Genomic DNA, 16,734 nt, shown 5'->3' on the forward strand with positions numbered 1-16,734 from the left:
CCAAGGCGGGGGTGCCGGCGGCAGCGGGACTCTCCCCTCGCTGCTCCCGAACTCTCTGCCCAAGCAGGGAGAGCCCTCTGCCACCGCTCCTGTCTACCCACAGATCATCAACACCTTCCACATAGCCTCATCCTTCGGGAAGTGGTTTGAGAGCTCAGACCAGGCCTTCCCGAATACCTCAGCCCTGGCGGGCATCAGCCCCGTCCTGCACAGCTTCCGCGTCTTCGATGTGCGACACAAAAGCAACAAGGATTACCTGAACAGCGACGGTTCTGCCAAAAGCTCCTGTGTATCCAAAGATGTTCCCAACAATGTGGACCTGTCCAAATTCGATGGCTTTGTGCTCTATGGGAAGAGGAAGCCCATCCTGATGTGTTTCTTGTGCAAGCTCTCCTTTGGGTATGTCCGCTCATTCGTGACCCATGCCGTGCACGACCACCGAATGACTCTGAGTGAGGAGGAGCGGAAAATTCTTAGCAATAAGAACATCTCCGCTATCATCCAAGGGATAGGCAAAGACAAGGAACCCCTTGTCAGCTTTCTGGAACCAAAAAACAAAACCTTTCAGCACCCTCTCGTTTCCGCAGCTAACCTCATAGGCCCTGGACACAGTTTTTATGGTAAATTCAGTGGCATTTGCATGGAAGGTGAGCAGGCCCTCCAGGCCGGGGCGGCTGGTGGAGCTGAGCAGCCACGGGTGTCCTGGCCCCCAGTGCACTCCTCAACCTGGGTGGGCTGACCAGCTCAGCGCTGAAGACTCCCATTACCTCAGTCCCCCTGGGCCCGCTGGCTTCCAGTCCCACCAAATCCTCGGAGGGGAAGGACCCTGGGGTGGCAGAGGGGGAGAAGCAAGAGGGGGACGACCAGGACAGCCTCTTGGAAAAAGTGGAGCCAGCCGAGGAGGTGGAAGAGGAGGAGGAGGAGGATGTGGAAGAGGAAGAGGAGGAAGAGGAAGAGGAGGAAGAGGAAGAAGATGAGGATGATGAGGGTTGCAAAGGACTATTTCCAAACGAGTTGGAGGATGAACTGGAGGACCGGCCCCAGGAGGATGTTGGGGCTGTGGCAGGCAGTGGCAGCAGCAAAAAGGACCTTGCTCTCTCAAACCAAAGCATTTCTAACTCTCCCTTAATGCCTAACGTGCTCCAGACCCTGTCGAGGGGCACGGCTTCTACTAGTTCTAATTCTGCTTCTTCCTTTGTCTTTGATGGTGCAAACAGGAGGAATCACTTAAGCTTTAACAATGAGGGCGGCGGAGCCAGTGTGGCCGAGGGCAGCAGGAGGCTGGACTTTATCGATGAAAGTGCCAATAAAGACAATGCCACAGCACCAGAACCAAATGAGAGTGCAGAGGGCGAGGACGGGAGCTACATCTCCCATCACCAGCATGCTGGCCCCCTCTGTGAACTTGGGGGTGGGGAGTGCCCCTCGGGGAGCGGCGTGGAGTGCCCGAAGTGTGACACGGTCCTGGGCTCCTCGCGGTCGCTGGGTGGCCACATGACTATGATGCATTCTCGCAACTCGTGTAAGACACTCAAGTGTCCCAAGTGCAATTGGCACTACAAGTACCAGCAGACGCTTGAGGCACACATGAAGGAGAAACATCCCGAGCCAGGTGGCTCCTGTGTCTACTGCAAGAGCGGGCAGCCGCACCCACGTCTGGCGCGGGGCGAGAGCTACACCTGTGGTTACAAGCCCTTCCGCTGTGAGGTCTGTAACTACTCCACAACTACCAAAGGCAACCTCAGTATTCATATGCAGTCTGACAAGCATCTCAACAACATGCAGAACCTGCAGAACGGAGGGGGAGAGCAAGTCTTCAGCCACACCGCAGGGGCAGAGGCGGCGCGCGCCGCCTGCAACATTGGTAGCCCCTGTGGGGCTCCCTCCCCCACCAAACCAAAAACCAAACCTACATGGCGGTGCGAGGTGTGCGACTATGAGACCAACGTAGCTAGAAACCTTCGGATTCACATGACCAGTGAGAAGCACATGCACAATATGATGCTGCTTCAGCAAAACATGTCCCAAATCCAACATAACCGGCACCTGGGCCTCGGTAGCCTGCCATCCCCTGCTGAGGCCGAGCTCTACCAGTACTACCTGGCGCAGAACATGAACCTTCCCAACTTGAAGATGGACAGCACTTCCTCAGATGGACAGTTCATGATGGGGGGGTTCCAGCTCGATCCCACCAACCCCATGGCAACGATGGCTCCATCTCTAGGTGAGGCTGAAGGGGTTTCCACCATGTTCATGTGAGAGAGCCAGCAAAGGGGTCTGGCACTGTGGCCCCATGAGCTGCCTTTCTGTGGTGGTCAAGGATGGAGGCTGCACAGTGCAGATTTCTCATCTGTGTTCACCCAGAGCAGTTTTTCTCATCTTGTGGCTTTTCTGGTACATTTTCAAAGAGTTTTCGTAGGGAGTTAATGCAACAGCAGATACGGGTTACAGATGCCATGCGCTGAACGTTCTTCCTCATTGTGGAAAGCATCCTAACTACAGTGTTTCCTGAGAACTTTTCCTGGGTTTGGTGAGGAGTGGGAGTAGTTTGGTGGATAGCTTTGAGAGAGGGTGCAGTCAGCTGCTGGCACTCCCAAAGGCAGGTGCATTTGTTCGGGGCCGGTTTGTTCCACACTGTGTTGCCTTGAGAAGACAAGGTAAGCAGGTTTGAGAGGGGTGGAAGGGGTGGTGTTCCACTGCTGCCAGAGTGACGGATGGGATTGGAGGCTTTTGAAGCTCAGAGCCCCTCCTTACTGAAGCACAGGGCAGTTGTGATAAGTTGGGAACGTTTTAACTGAAGCTCCTACAGTAAATGACAGGGCCTTGGATGTCCGTGAGCTGCCTGGAGAGCGATTTGTGAACTGTGCACTTGATGGTTGCAGATCTCACACTGAGGGTTGCAGAGGGAGGCCCTGCCCCTGTTAATAAGCACTTGACACCGGCTTGGCCCTTTTGACTTGGATGCACACGCTGTCAGCTTTGCGAGAAGTGAAGCAGATCTTTCCCATTCTTACACTTCGGTCCAAAACTGAGCAGAACATTAATAATTCAGAAGAGTCTGCTTTTGGGTTTTTCCTGCGTGGTGAGTTCAGGAGAGAGTAACTTAAAGAGCATTTGCTTCTTAGCAAATAGGTTGCAATGTAGGAAATGAAAAGTTTAGGAAATAACATCTCTTTTTGATTAACTGATGAATTGGTGACCTGGTTTCCTTTCATAGGATTGTTAAGCTGAGCTGTGACATCAAATCAAGGTAAAATACCAAAAAGCTGTAGAAAGACCATAAATGTCTTAAAAACGGAAAAGGAGAGCGATGTGGCACAGGGGTCCTGGTGGTCTCTGTGCTTGGTACAGAGTTTCTCTGTCTGCATCTCTCAGGTCCTCTGGTGTGAGTAGGAGCTTGTTGTGCTCAGTAGCTGTGAGTGAGCAGAGTTGAGCTCTGCTTTGAAGAGCCAGCCTGACAAACACAGGGTCGTCCTGGCTTTCCTTGACATGCTCTCACACTCTATTATTAGTTGTCTTTACCTTGTCAGCACTGTTTTTAGAAGGTTCTTCACCATTTTGAACTCTTGGACAAGAGATGAGATGTAATGGTGCAGGAGTAGCACTTTCAGGTTGTTTCTGTCCATGCCATGTTCTGCACTGTTGCCAACTTGTGATAGCAGTGTGGCGACCTCCCTGTGATGCAGCCACCACCTGGGCTTGTGACTGTTGACCTTTGTTTTATGTGATAGAGACTGTGCTTAGCTACTGCATGAGGTAGCATTTGCTTCTCCTGGGAGGCAAGAAAAAACAGAATGAAGTATTAACGCTGTTCTTGAAATGGCCACAGAAACTTTCAATGTGGTGCTATGGAATTCTTCATCCTCTCAAAGTCTGTAGGGTTTTTCTCACCACCTTTGATGGGCAGAGGGCTGGATGATCCTTCAGCAAGTGGGCAGCAAGGGTGATTGTAGTCTGTTCCCAGCCTTCTGCACTGGCTGCAGTGACTCTTTTCGTCAGCTCTGGTGCAGACCAGCAACACGGAGGAGTGGGCGAAGGGACAGCTGCGTGTGGTATCACTGTGTGTTTGTGGGTACACAGGTGGCTCTTGGGAACAGCTTATGTTCTGCTCTGTGTTTATCTTCTGGCAAGAATTCAGCCTTTCTGACCTCTCCTTCCTCTTTTTCTTCGTGCAGTGGGTGGCGAGATCCCGCTGGACATGCGGCTGGGTGGTGGACAGCTGGTGTCTGAGGAGCTCATGAACTTGGGTGAAAGTTTCACGCAAACGAATGACCCATCGCTGAAGCTCTTCCAGTGTGCTGTGTGCAACAAGTTCACTACAGATAATTTGGACATGCTGGGCCTCCACATGAACGTGGAGCGAAGCCTCCCTGAGGACGAGTGGAAGGCGGTGATGGGGGACTCATACCAGTGCAAGCTGTGCCGCTACAACACACAGCTCAAGGCCAACTTCCAGCTGCACTGTAAGACAGACAAGCATGTGCAGAAATACCAGCTGGTGGCACATATCAAGGAGGGGGGCAAAGCCAACGAATGGAGGCTCAAGTGCGTGGCCATTGGGAACCCAGTCCATCTGAAATGCAACGCATGCGACTACTACACCAACAGTCTGGAGAAGCTACGTCTTCACACCGTGAACTCAAGGCATGAGGCCAGCCTGAAGCTTTATAAGGTAAGGGTTGGCTCTGCTTTGTCTTCTTTCATTTTCCAAGGAAAATCTATGTTGCACCACAATGGACTCTGACCCTTTGGAGATGAGCTGCTCAGAGCTCTCCATTGGGATCCAATCCCACTTCATGCTGCAGCTCTTCAGCCTGTGTTCTGTTAGTGACTGTGGTTGTCCAGGCTTCAGGCCAGTTGATGTTCACGCCATAGTGCTTTAGAGGGGGCTCGGTGTCTTATGACAGTGCAGCTGTGATACTCTGCACAGAAATTGAGCAATCACTGTTTGAAAAGTTGTGCAAGGTGACATTTGCCTGTGGTTTGTTGGCTCTTTCCCATACGAGTTTGTCACTTTGTGGCGCTTGAAGGCTTTCACTGTGGTCAGTGTGCTGGTCGTGGCGCTGGGCGGATGGAGGGGCCGTCGCTGTGGTGCTGTTGTGCTCTGTGTACGTCAGCGCTGGGATCTGTAAGCAAAGTGCTGCTGGAGGCTGGGAAAGGGAGGAGGCTGAAGAGGAGCCGTGAGCGTGTGCGCGGCCATGCACGTTGGAGGCATTGCGTGTTTTCATCCACAGCGGTATTTGGGCTGTCACTCCCGTCTTGTTGTCTTTACTTTTCCTCCCATCCCCCCTCGTTCTGTGTTGTCTTTATAACCATCATCTCTTTCCAGTCTCATTTGTCTCGTCCCCAACCCCCTCCCCTTGCTGGCCCGAACCCTGTGGGCTGTAACCCAAGAGGAGCTCCGGATACAGTAAATAGTCCTTTCACTCGTGCAGCAGAATTGCTCCAGACGTTTCTATTGATTTTCACTGGACTTAAAGCTTCACCTTTTTCTCTAATCATCCCATAATAGCTTTAGTATGAACAATCAGGTACGAATTGCCATAAATCTCAGCAGCCGCATCCCCTCCATTCACACGTGCTCTCCCGCTCGTTGTCTGCTCATTTCTCACAGGTTTTTTTATATTCATTCTGTCCTCATCCTTTTCTTCCTGCTTTCTCCCAAATGTGGTGAGGTTTCTTTATATACACAAGAGTGTACCTTGTGATTTTTAATTATTTCTTTGAAAATTTTTCTTTATGTAATGGGAATTTAAGACCTGACATTGAGCCCTACAGTACCTACCCACATCACAGTGTAGACACATTTTCAAAACTTCTGGATTTTTCTGAGGAATGAACAATTCCAGCAAATTCAGGGAGGAAGGAGATAGCCAGGAGCATCATATAAGGTTTACCTTGAGCTGTGGTTGTTGGACCTACCTGGAATTGGTGGGGCGCTGCTCAGAGCGGGGTTTTGTTTCTCAGAGCTCACTGTTGAGGCCAGGATGGCTGTGACAGTGACTGTTCCATCTTGAGCTGGGATCCAGCCTCACCCAGCAGAGTCTGGCTCTGGAAATGATCAGGTCTGCACATACACCTCTGCTCTCTGGTGTGCAGGAGACCTGAGAGAGTTACACAGCTTGGAAACTGGGGGCGGGAGAGCCCCAGTGAGACTTAAAGAACCCAGCTGAGGGAACTGAATCTTCTCTGTGGAGGTCAGTTTGGGGTACAAGAGAGTTGTTTGAAAACTATATTATGATTTTTTTACATGTAATACTGTTAAGTCTGTATTGCAGAGGTTTTAAGTTTTCTTTATCCAGGCCCTTCATCTACAGTGGGTTCCACTGGGGCAAAACAATTGGGGCACTAGAATTCTCTCACTGAGGGGAAAAAAAAGAAGAAACGGAAAAAAACAATCCTACCAGTGTCGGAGAACAGGCATAGGTTCTTGTAATAAAGATTCCTAGGATGTTTTCCTTAGGCAGGCAAAGAGGAATTGTCAGTTTTCAGGTTTGTGAGAGGCCTGGACAGTGTCAGTGCTGCTACAGCCCTGTGTTGCCTCCGACACAACAGCAGTGAAACACCAGCTGAAGGATAACGTGTTTCAGAATAATGGATTCCTTTGGATGCTCCATATATTGGCCTTCTAGTATGGCTGGATAAAGCTTGGAGCAGAGGTTGGTGGATGGCTGGATTCACAGCATCTTGCTTCAGCATAGCTGGAATCAGGGATTGATTTAGTGGAAAAGCCTCTCTCTGGATGAGGCATGGATCAGATGAGCTCCAGCGCAGCTCTCCGGTCCTTGGAGCGGCTGTAGCGCCTTGTCTCTGCTGATAACTGAAGGGATGCAGCGGCAGCGGGGGGAGTTCACAGAATGGTTTCTCTTCTCTCAGGCCTTGGTGTGGTCTGCAGTAAATTGAGATTGATTGGATGTTATTTTTCCTCTTGCTAATGTAATCCATTAGCCTGGCACATGCATAATCAGTTTAGAGCACAGTTAACTGGATGTAATCGAGTTCTTCCCTGCCTGCTGGAGAAAATCCTCTCCAGATGCTGCTGGGTGAGAGCACACACTGGGCTTATCACACACAATCCTCCTTATTCTGCTGCTTTTGCCATTTTTTTCCTAAATCACATGTTATTGGCTGCTTGTATTGCCCAAGTGCCACTTCTGTCAGTGTTACTTGCTGCCAGAAAATGTGATCTGGAGACACTGTCAGTCTGTAGTCGGGTGAACCTTTTAGTCTTCTCCTGCAGCGCTCCCAGTGCCAGGGGAGAAGGTCTGGTCTTCTGCTGCCATCTTTGTCCTGCACATCGCAATAGCTTCCATCAGGCCCCTTCCCCATCAGGGGTAAGGGGAGAGGAATGGCAAAAAACTGGAAAGGTCTGCTAGCCTTTTGTTTATTGTTGTGTTCTCCCAATTCCTTGCTGTCCCCTTAAAATTCTGTGACTAAACTGGAAATCCTGTTGTTTATCTGGCAGTTGCTGGGGGAACATGGTGCCTGTGCCTCTCCTGTGACTGCTGACCACCTTGGGTGACTGAGGGGATTTCTATCCTGAAGAGCTCCCTGGAAAGCAAGAGCACCATTGTCAATGCATGGCATTACATTTTTGAGATGGGTGTTCTGGCTTGAGGTAGAGTATGGGTTTGAAGACCCTTCCTCCCATAGCTGGGACAGCCCGAGGGACGTGGTGCAACCTGGGCTGGGTGACAGGGATGGTTGTGAGCAGAGACAAGTGCAGCTCCCTGCAACAGCAACCAGGGCTCGTCTCCTCGTGACCGCAGAGCTTGAGACCAGGCGTGGAGCAGAGCAGCAGTGTTCCACACAGCTGGAAGAGGTTGGGCACAAGTTCCCAGTGTCTGCTGCACAGGTGGAGTTTCCAGAAGGAATTAATCTGCTTGAGAAGGAGCCAGGTTTGGGCATTTCCTACAACTTCCTGACAATCTCTAGTTCAGAATGTGCAGCTCAGAAGAAGTTTAAACAAAGAACTACTGAAGAAACACGCTGCTGGCCAGACTGCCAGCAAGTGCCTTCAATGGGTTCATTCAGTGTCTTCCTTTTCAGTGTTTCCAAGTGCTGAGTTCACTTTTTTAGGGAATAGGGAGTCTGAGGGAGAGGGCTTGGGTTACATGGTGCCATGCATAGAGGCTCTTTGTTAGCTAGAGATGCAGAGTGTGCAGGAAAATGACTCTTTAATATCAGTGCTCATGGTGCTAGTGATGATGAAACTGTGGACCTGTGCTGACTCGGACAGAAGCAAAGCTGACCTGTGGGAAGGGAAGGAGGATGTGCAGCTGCACACCCAGCAGAAGGCCTCAGTTCCACCGTGGAGCAGCACTGTCCCATCATCCCTCTCCCACAGGAGCTTGTGTCTCCTTTGCCGGCCACAGGATTCTCAAAGAAACTTGTTGGAAAATCCCCAAAAAGTTTTAATCCCAGAGGGTGCATGGAATATTGTATGAGATGTAGTTACAGAATGATGATGATGATGGCAATGTATTTGAGTTCAGTGCCCTTCCATAATAGAAACAGACAAAAAGAGTACCTTCTGTAGTAGTAGCTAACTTTGAAGTTAAAATTACATGAAAATGGGTGAGCTACTGTTAGATACACTAAAGGGTGTGATATATGTGTGGGTCACAGAGGAGTTACCAAAAAGCACCTTAGGTGTATGTGTTAAATGTAACAACCCCTGAGAAAACAGAGCAGGGGGGAACCCAGCCAAAGGGTTGTGAGAAAGGCGAATGTGATCAAATAGGAAAGTATTACATGTGGAGGTAGGGAAAAGGAAGAAGGCCTGTGTTACGGGGTGGGGGGGGGAAGGAGGAGAGATTCCTCTCGTGTGTTTAAGAACAGAATTGAAAGATACCTCTGTATGGAGGGTAAATCCTGAAGGGTGGTCTCATGTGGAGGAACTGTGAAGGAAAAAGCCACTGTCTTAGCAGGACTCCGCTCTGAAGAGTTCTGGAGGAACCCCACAGGAGGGGGCAGAGGCTCCTGGCAGTAGCATGGGCCAGAAGTTGCAAAGCATTAAGTCAGCAAGTTGATAGAACCTGTAATAGAAAAGTCTTAGTAGGGATATGGATTAGGAAGGGGAAAAGCAGACTTCTGGAAGAGAGGTTCTTGCAGCACTTCAGTTGTTTGAAGGAGTCAGCCAGGCTACAGGCAGGGCTGGGCTGGTCCATATGGGCAAGGGATTCCCAGGGTCTTTGATAAGATTCTTCATGAACAGACTGGGAAAGAGGTCTGGGCATGGGTGGGGAGGTGAAGGATGAGAAACAGAAGGCCTAACTTTCCACGATGGAGAAAAAAGATTGGAAAGATACAGGAGGTTTCTGTGTTTGTAAGTGATCAAAACACAGAGTTGAAAGCAATCTTAAAAATCAGCTATAAGGCAAAAATAATGTACCGCTTAGAAGTAAAGCTGTGACAGTTGCAGAAGAACTTTACAACATCAAGTGATTCCACAGGAAATGATTGATGGAATTTGGTGTGACAGTGTTAGAGGGATGGGGGGCAGATAGCCCTGCTGGAGGCGGGGGGGTGAGGAGAGGAGGGGCGGCTAGGCTTCCTGCTTCCCCACATGCAAAAAAAAAGAAGAAAACAAAAAAAAGGGGGTTAAAATTGTTCTTCCTGCAAGCAAGATGGGGAATTACTGCCACTCTCTTTGAAGACATTGCCTCAATGGTCAATGGGAAGCAGAAGGGCAAGGGGACAATATGTGAGCTGTGTACGTCTTCACTTTGTCTCATGGTTCAATATTGTGCTCAACTTTGTTTTAGGAAGGCTTAAAAAAAAGCCCTAGAAGATACCAGAGAAAGTTGCAGGAATGGCAGATGGCTGGAATGACTTGGGTAAAGACCATTGACTTTGAAGTTGGCTTGACACAGGAATCCAGGGTGGAGGAGAACTTGTGTATTTCATAATTTTCAGTGCTCTGGAAATTGCTGGTTCAATGAAATACTGCTGCTTTTGCATTGGTGTGAGTTAGTCTTGCCATAATTCTGTGGTAAGGTCGAGCTGAGAGTCCTCTCATTCCACCACTTGGCTGACAGGAGATGTTCCCTGTAGGACTTCAGTGTAGGAAAGCTCTGGTGAGCAGCCCAGCTCCAGGCCACAGACCTGCCAGAGAGCTCCACTTGAAGCTGCCAGGAGCTGGGCTGATTCAGTTCTGAAATACCCAGATGATGTCGTGGGCAAAAGGAGACGTGTTTGGGTTCTGATATTTATTACAAACTTCCTCCCATCTCTGCCTTTTAAGGTTGTTGGGGTAAAGTTGCTCACAGAAAATCTGTCATGCTCATTACGAGATTTAGAGCTCTGTTAACCTTTGATTTCATCGCTGTCTGCCTTCAGTGTGTTTTGGCTTTATTTTTGCAAGTTTATCTCTTGGAATACAGATGCAGCGTCAGAGCTCTGAATTACACTCTTGAGCAACACAAATTGTGCCTGAAGCCTATTTAAATTACAGCATATGAGGGACTTTAAACTGATTTCCTCTAAGGTTTAAGACAAATTCCAGTGGCAGCTTCACAAGGGAAATAAATACTCACTTAAGTCTCCCTACAAAGTTGTTTTTAAAGATGGTCTCCAAAACCTTTAATTTAAATCTGCATCCACTAGTCTTGGATAAACTCATAATGAAAGGAGCTTATGAACTGCCAATGTGAGAAGGACAGACCCTTACAATCCGGTACTTTCGGTCCTGTTGGGATTGACAAGTATTTTGATATAAAAAGCTCTCAGTATCAGTTTAACCCTCTTGAGACACCTCCCTCGTGGGGTTGCACGTTCCTCTGAGTGATGGATTCCTCCATGGTGTCACCCTGGCATTAAAAGATGTCTTTACCTTCCTTCAGGTATTGAATACCAAAGTCCGCTAGTAGAGGATCACAGAGCTCACCCTTTCTCTGCGCTGCTTTTTGAAAGGGCTGGAATCAGAACTGCTGAGAGCACACAGCATTGCTTGCTCTATGTTTTATTTATGGGCCTCTGCCACTTAGGTTTTTCTTTCAACACTTTTCCAGTAGGTGCTGAGCCATGTGCAGCCAGCAGCTTAGTAAAGAAACCACCCTGTAAAAGCAGTGTAAATAGCAAAGGAGTGAGAGTGCAGCTGGAGCAGGAGCCCTGATCACACAGCAGGAACCAGAAGCTCCCCAAAACATGGAGCTAAAAGCCTGCAATCAAACAGGGTGTAGAATTCAAAGTACTTGTGAGAATGGGCTACAAAACCCAACTAAACAAACCAAACACAAGAAAAGAAATACGAACAGAAAAACACCTTGTCAAGTTTTATCCAAATCTATGTAAGCTGAGTTTTTCCTGGCTTCTGTAGTAGCCCGTGGGCAGAGCAGCGGGAGTGGGTCTTGGCTCTCCCTATTCACCCAGAGCTATGGGTCGGCAGGGACAGAGGCTCAGCACGGGGCAGCGGGGGGTGGTCTTGCAAAGCTGTTCTGAGCCTCAGGTGTCATCTCAAAACAAGGTGTCATGTTGATGGAAGGTCGGTGTGCATCTGACCCTTTCCCATACACGATGCCAGTTCTGTCTGTGTTTATGGTTCATTCTTTTATCCTGGTAATTTTGGAACATGTGGATGAGTATTTAAATTTCCAAGCAGGAATTTTTCCCATGTCAGGTGATGCTTGTTGTTGGGATGTTCAGGGAGAGGGCAAGGTGGTTCTGGCCACAGCCTTGGTGCAGGGCTGCTGACAAAAGCTCTGGCAGACCTTGCCTTGGTGGTGTAAGCTGTCAGTGACCCTCTGTCCCTCCTGTGCTGGTGTGGGAAGTCCCTGCTCTGCAGAGGAGAGTGTGAAGGGAGAGATGCTGGTCCAGATCCAAAAGACTGGCATTGTCTTCTGGGTGATCAGCTGCTGTGAGCAGAGTGGTAGGCATCTATTTACTCCCCTGCCTGCAGATTTAGCTCTGCCATGGGAAGCTTCAGTCAGGAGAGCTGAGATGTTTGTCCAGGACAGGTAACGGGCCTGTTTGTTGTGGCCTTATCCAACTGGTTTTGGGGTCTTACCCTGGTGTGTTTGTCAGGATCTTATCACAGCATGTTTGTCAGGGTCTTTTCCCCACATTCCTGCAGACACCCAATACGTGCAGTTGAAGACAAACTGGTAGGACCGGAACAAGTCAGGGTTTAGGAGTGCTGGAGCAAGGAGGTAGAGGAGCTGGGAGACAGTTTGGTGTGAGGCTGAAGCAGGCAAGCAGCACTGCGGTGCAGGGCTCAAAGCGTGTGCTGAAGAGCTGTGCTCAAGTAGTTCCCCCTGAGGATCCCACGCTCCCTCTGGGCAGTCGTGTTTCTCTTTGCAGAGGTTGTTAAGGAAGCTTCCCAGTCAGCCCATTCCAGAGACTCCTGAGCAGTCATGCTCCCAAGGCCAGAGACTTTCACTGCTGGGACCAAAGCCCCTCCCGTGGTGCCTCCAGTGACCCAATGGGTCCCGGATGACTCCCCACACCCCCCACTCACCCAGTCAGACCAGGCTTCCTCACCAGTTCCACCCCAGGTTTCCCATGGCAGAGTCTCAGATGTCTGGTTCCATTTATTCATGGTGCACTGCTGTAGTAACACAGAAACACTTTGAGCTGGTGCCTCTGTGGAGGGACCCCCAACAAAAGAGCACCTGGGCTTTTATACCCTCGCTGTCTACCCACGCACAAGTCTCCAGGTTTGGGCTCCTGCCCCTCTCTCCCTGTCCATCCACCTCGCTGGTGTTACTGGACTCCAATCTCCTTGGTTATCCTAGAGGCTGGCAATTCCCATTTCCTGCTGTGTCTCCCAGTGTCCATTCGCCTGCCTGGTGTCACCCATATTCGTGCCCTTTGTTATCTCAAAGGTTGGCGACTCACAGCCTCTTGTCCCGGGCTCGAACCCAGAGCTCAATCTGCATTTCAGTCTGTGTCTTGAATCCAGCTACGTGGACCAGATGGATTCCTCAACACAGGTAATATGCCTCGAAGCCCTCAGAATGCTCTTAGTTGCTTTCCTGGTTGGGCAGGGTCATGTTTTCAGTGCCTTGGGTACCAGCCCTGGCCAAGCACCAGTTCTGCGGCTGTAGGCTTGCTGGCGACGACCTCATTAAATAATGGATGGGCATTCATTAGCATCCATCTCTGGCGGGGGCTGCTTTGAAGGCTGGGAAGGAGCCCACAAGATGCTTTCCCCAACCTGTTCTATGTGACCTGGCATGGACTGCCGATTTCTGTTTGGCTGTGCCAGTGCACTGGGCTGCGGGATGCTGCGTTGTCCTTCTCCAGCTTTAACTGAGCTGTTCCTAAAGAAACTGTTGTAACAAAGTCCCCAAAATTGCTATGGAAGCAGCATGGGAGGTTCTGTGTTTGCTGTCTCATAGGGAATTCATTAAATTACCATAAATAATGTATGCATGATACATAACTTAATACCGTAATGGGCTTTTGCTCCTTCTTGCCAGTCCTAAAAATCCTGCCCCTGCGCTGTGACGTGTGTAGCCAAGTTCTGCAAGGCAAATTAGGCAATAAGTTACACTTGTGCAACAGGTTCTCTGGAAGTTGTGCCTTGGGGTACGGTTGGACGGGCTCTGGTAAGCCTGGCTGCAGCTGTTGGGAGATCCTTGGCTCCGGGTAGCTTTGGCAGAGAGGCAAGGCCAGGTGCCCCCAGCACAGGGCTGCGGGGCAGAGCCCAGCACACTGTCCCCCCTCAGCATCCCTCTCGTTCTGCTTTAAAGCAGGGAGGTACCTGCATCTGGCCATCAAACCATCTGTGCAGTGCAGCTATTCCAGGATCCCGGGTTTCTTCTTTGTCCTAGAGATTACCTCGGGATTTTTCTGTTCTGCTGACTTGGCCGTGGCTCGGGTAGACGTGCAGTGGCTGCTGTGTCCCTCAGCTGTTTGAGCCTGCTGTAACCCCCTGTGTCAGCTCTGGGATCGCAGGCCAGGGAGGTGAGGAGCTGGTTGCAGGAGACAGAGATGTTCTGATCTAACTGGGTAGGACGTAAATGCCTGACTTGTATCCCTGCCTTTCATCTCTGGGCAAACCTGCAGACCTGCTCAAGCTGATGCATGTTCCTGTTTGGGTTCCACCACATAGATGTGGTGGTTGGGATTCTCTGACCCAGTTATTGCCCCTCAGCTGCCCCGTGGCCTCTGGGCTGTCTCCTGCCCCTCATTCAGGCAGTACAGCCCCATCTGACCCACTCTGCTCCTCCTTGTGCTCGGGGAAGGATGGATACAAAGAGAATCACCTGGGGAAGTTTCAGGCAGCAGTAACAAAGCCTGTCTCCACAGAGGGGAGGCTAATTACACAGCTAATTAATCCAACAGATGTCACTTTAAATGCCTGTTTCTTTGTGATTCTGTTGCACACATCATGCTGGTTAAACAGACTTCATGGACCCTGTTCAAAATGCCTGCACAGGCTGCTGGGAGCTGCCAGGGAGACCCCAGGGTGTCCTGTTCCATAGGGAGGAGCAAGTCCCAGGCAGCCTGGGCTGGGCTGCACTGTGCACAGACTGCACATGGGGGAAATGCCATGTAATAGCTGTGTTGAGTTAAAAAGTCTGAAATAGCAGCTGTGAGGATTGAGGGGGTTGTTTACATTCTTGCTGCAAGTACAGGGCTGAGGCAGAGGGGATGTCGTCCCACCACAGGGCTGGGGGGCGAGGCAGAGGGTACTCCATCCTGCCTCATCAGCTCTGCTTGGCATGAGGAAAAGAGAGTTTGGAAACCTGAGCTGCTCCAGTGAGGTCAACAGTTCAGACCCAAGGCAGTGGAGGGCACAAAGTGCTGTCTATCTGTGAGGTGAATGTGGTCTGTCTGGTTCCTGCAGCATCAGGAGGGCTCCCTGCTCTGCCTCCTCAGGGGGGAGGCAAAATTGAACATTTCTTCTCATGAAGGCATAGCTGAGGCCTGATGGCCCCCCAGAAGAAGGGAGCAGTTCCATATCCTTGTGTGGAGCTGGTCCCATGTGCTGAAAGTCAGTGGTCATTGTGTTCTTGTCACCTCTGCTGAGACTCCCCTTGTGCAGCATCTGTATGCATCTGGCTGCCAGCTGTGGGAATGGGGACAGCCATGGCACCGCAGTTGTGTCAGTGCTGGGGCTTTGTAAATGGATGTTGTGGTACATTTCCCTCTTCGTGTGGTTCTGCAAGCTGGTACCATTTGGGCAGGGCGCAAACGTGTGTCCATCACCTGAGGCCAACCCTGCTGTTGTCAGATCCCATCAGGCTGCATGGGAATGTCCCCACTGAAGATTGGGATTGGGAAACGTCCCATGTTCTGTGTGTCTGCTCTGCTGCCTTGGCCTTTTATTCTGCTTGGATACTAGAGGAGTCGGATGGTTCCCTGCATCTCACTGAGCAGATTCCTTCTGGACGCAGTGGACTCATGCAGCACTTGGCTGCAGTGCGGACCAGGGCCCCCAGCCCTGTGCTTGGGGGGAGCTGCTGGAATGGAAATGCAACCCCAGCACTCTGGAAATGCCCCATGAGAGAGTGCTGGAGGCGCAGTGGTTGAGCTGCCTGGTACAGCTGAGGGGGAAGAGCATCTTCCTGGGGTCTCAACATCCTCGATGAATCGCAGTTGGCGGCTTGATTCAGTGTAATGGATGTGTGCTCATTTCCCACAGCTGATGAGGATTATATCAGCTTGGTTTAACAGTCTCATTTGCTGCTCCCAGTGCACACTTGTTTTAATGCGTTTCAGTTAATGAGGTAGAAGAGAGAATGAGGTGTTACTGTTTATGTACAGACAGCGAGGCTGTGCTGAGGGCTCTGGAGCCTGGCAGTCCCTGCCCAGTGCTCTCCAAGGGACAGCATTAGCTGGCATTTATAGAAAATTTATTGGCTGCGGTTTATCCAGGTAAAATTTCTCCCAGTGGTGCACGTTTCCCTCTCTTGCCTACCTTATGCTTTATTGCAAGCTGCAAGACATGTTGCCAGCAGCCTGTCCACGGGCAGGGGATGTCAGCGGGCTGAGGGCCCTGGTGGTGTGTCTCACAAAACACTGCAGCATATTTGATGTGGGCAAAGCTGCTGCCATCTACCTGGGATAAAAAGTTCATGTGTGCCCCGAGGGGGTTTATGGCTGGGACACTCCATGCTTTCATTGTTCCACTGCTGTGGTGTTTTCCTGTCCTAGCAGAGTCAGGGCCATGCAGTGCCAGGCACTGGGTGAGCCAGTTCCTCCACCGGTGCCCTCGGAGCGCTGTGTCCCCTCCAGAGGAGGTGTGCTGTGCCCAGGTGTGGAAATGGACACCAGTGCCCTGACCAGAGGAACTCTGCCTTTCTGAAAAACAGGTTGTCCTTGTGCTGACTGTGAATATGTGCCGTGGGGTGGGCTGGAGCTGCACTCCTCAGAGCAGCATCCCGTGTCCCCAGCCCGTGCTTGGTGCCAGTGAATGGCTGAGGCCACTGCCTCCGTGCTGGCCAAGGTCCAGGCTGGCACCAGGGCTGACAGCAGCCAGAGGCCATGCATGAGGTGCTGCTTTGAAGGTGAAGCTGCTGTTGGTTTAAGCGGGAATTAAACAATTACCACGTCTTAGTTCTCCCCACCTCCAGTGGATTGACTCTATAAATTGTCAGCCTGTTGACATTTTAATGTGAATTATGTCATATGGTATCCCCTTTGATTTCAACATGCCTTAGTTTGTAAATACACGAGCCTCTCAAAGAGCTGTGGTTAGCACGCACGCGGGTGGCCCCAGGGGTTTTGGTGGGGAAGGAGAGCAGCACTGTCTCGCTGCAGCTCTGGTGCTCTGGTGCCCGGTGC

At 50.6% G+C, this 16,734-nt stretch overlaps 1 protein-coding gene across 1 annotated transcript in view; it reads left to right on the forward strand.

Annotated features, from left to right (window-relative positions):
- ZFHX3 (zinc finger homeobox 3) overlaps positions 1-16,734 on the forward strand; it is an 86,787-nt gene that overhangs the window by 1,327 nt on the left and 68,726 nt on the right. The window contains 3 exon segments of the mRNA XM_008639224.2: positions 6-692; positions 695-2,224; positions 4,176-4,672. Of these exon segments, the coding sequence (XP_008637446.1) occupies positions 6-692; positions 695-2,224; positions 4,176-4,672 (2,714 nt within the window).

Source organism: Corvus brachyrhynchos, unplaced genomic scaffold (assembly GCF_000691975.1).
Source record: "Corvus brachyrhynchos isolate BGI_N302 unplaced genomic scaffold, ASM69197v1 scaffold365, whole genome shotgun sequence".
NCBI classification, from domain to species: domain Eukaryota; kingdom Metazoa; phylum Chordata; class Aves; order Passeriformes; family Corvidae; genus Corvus; species Corvus brachyrhynchos.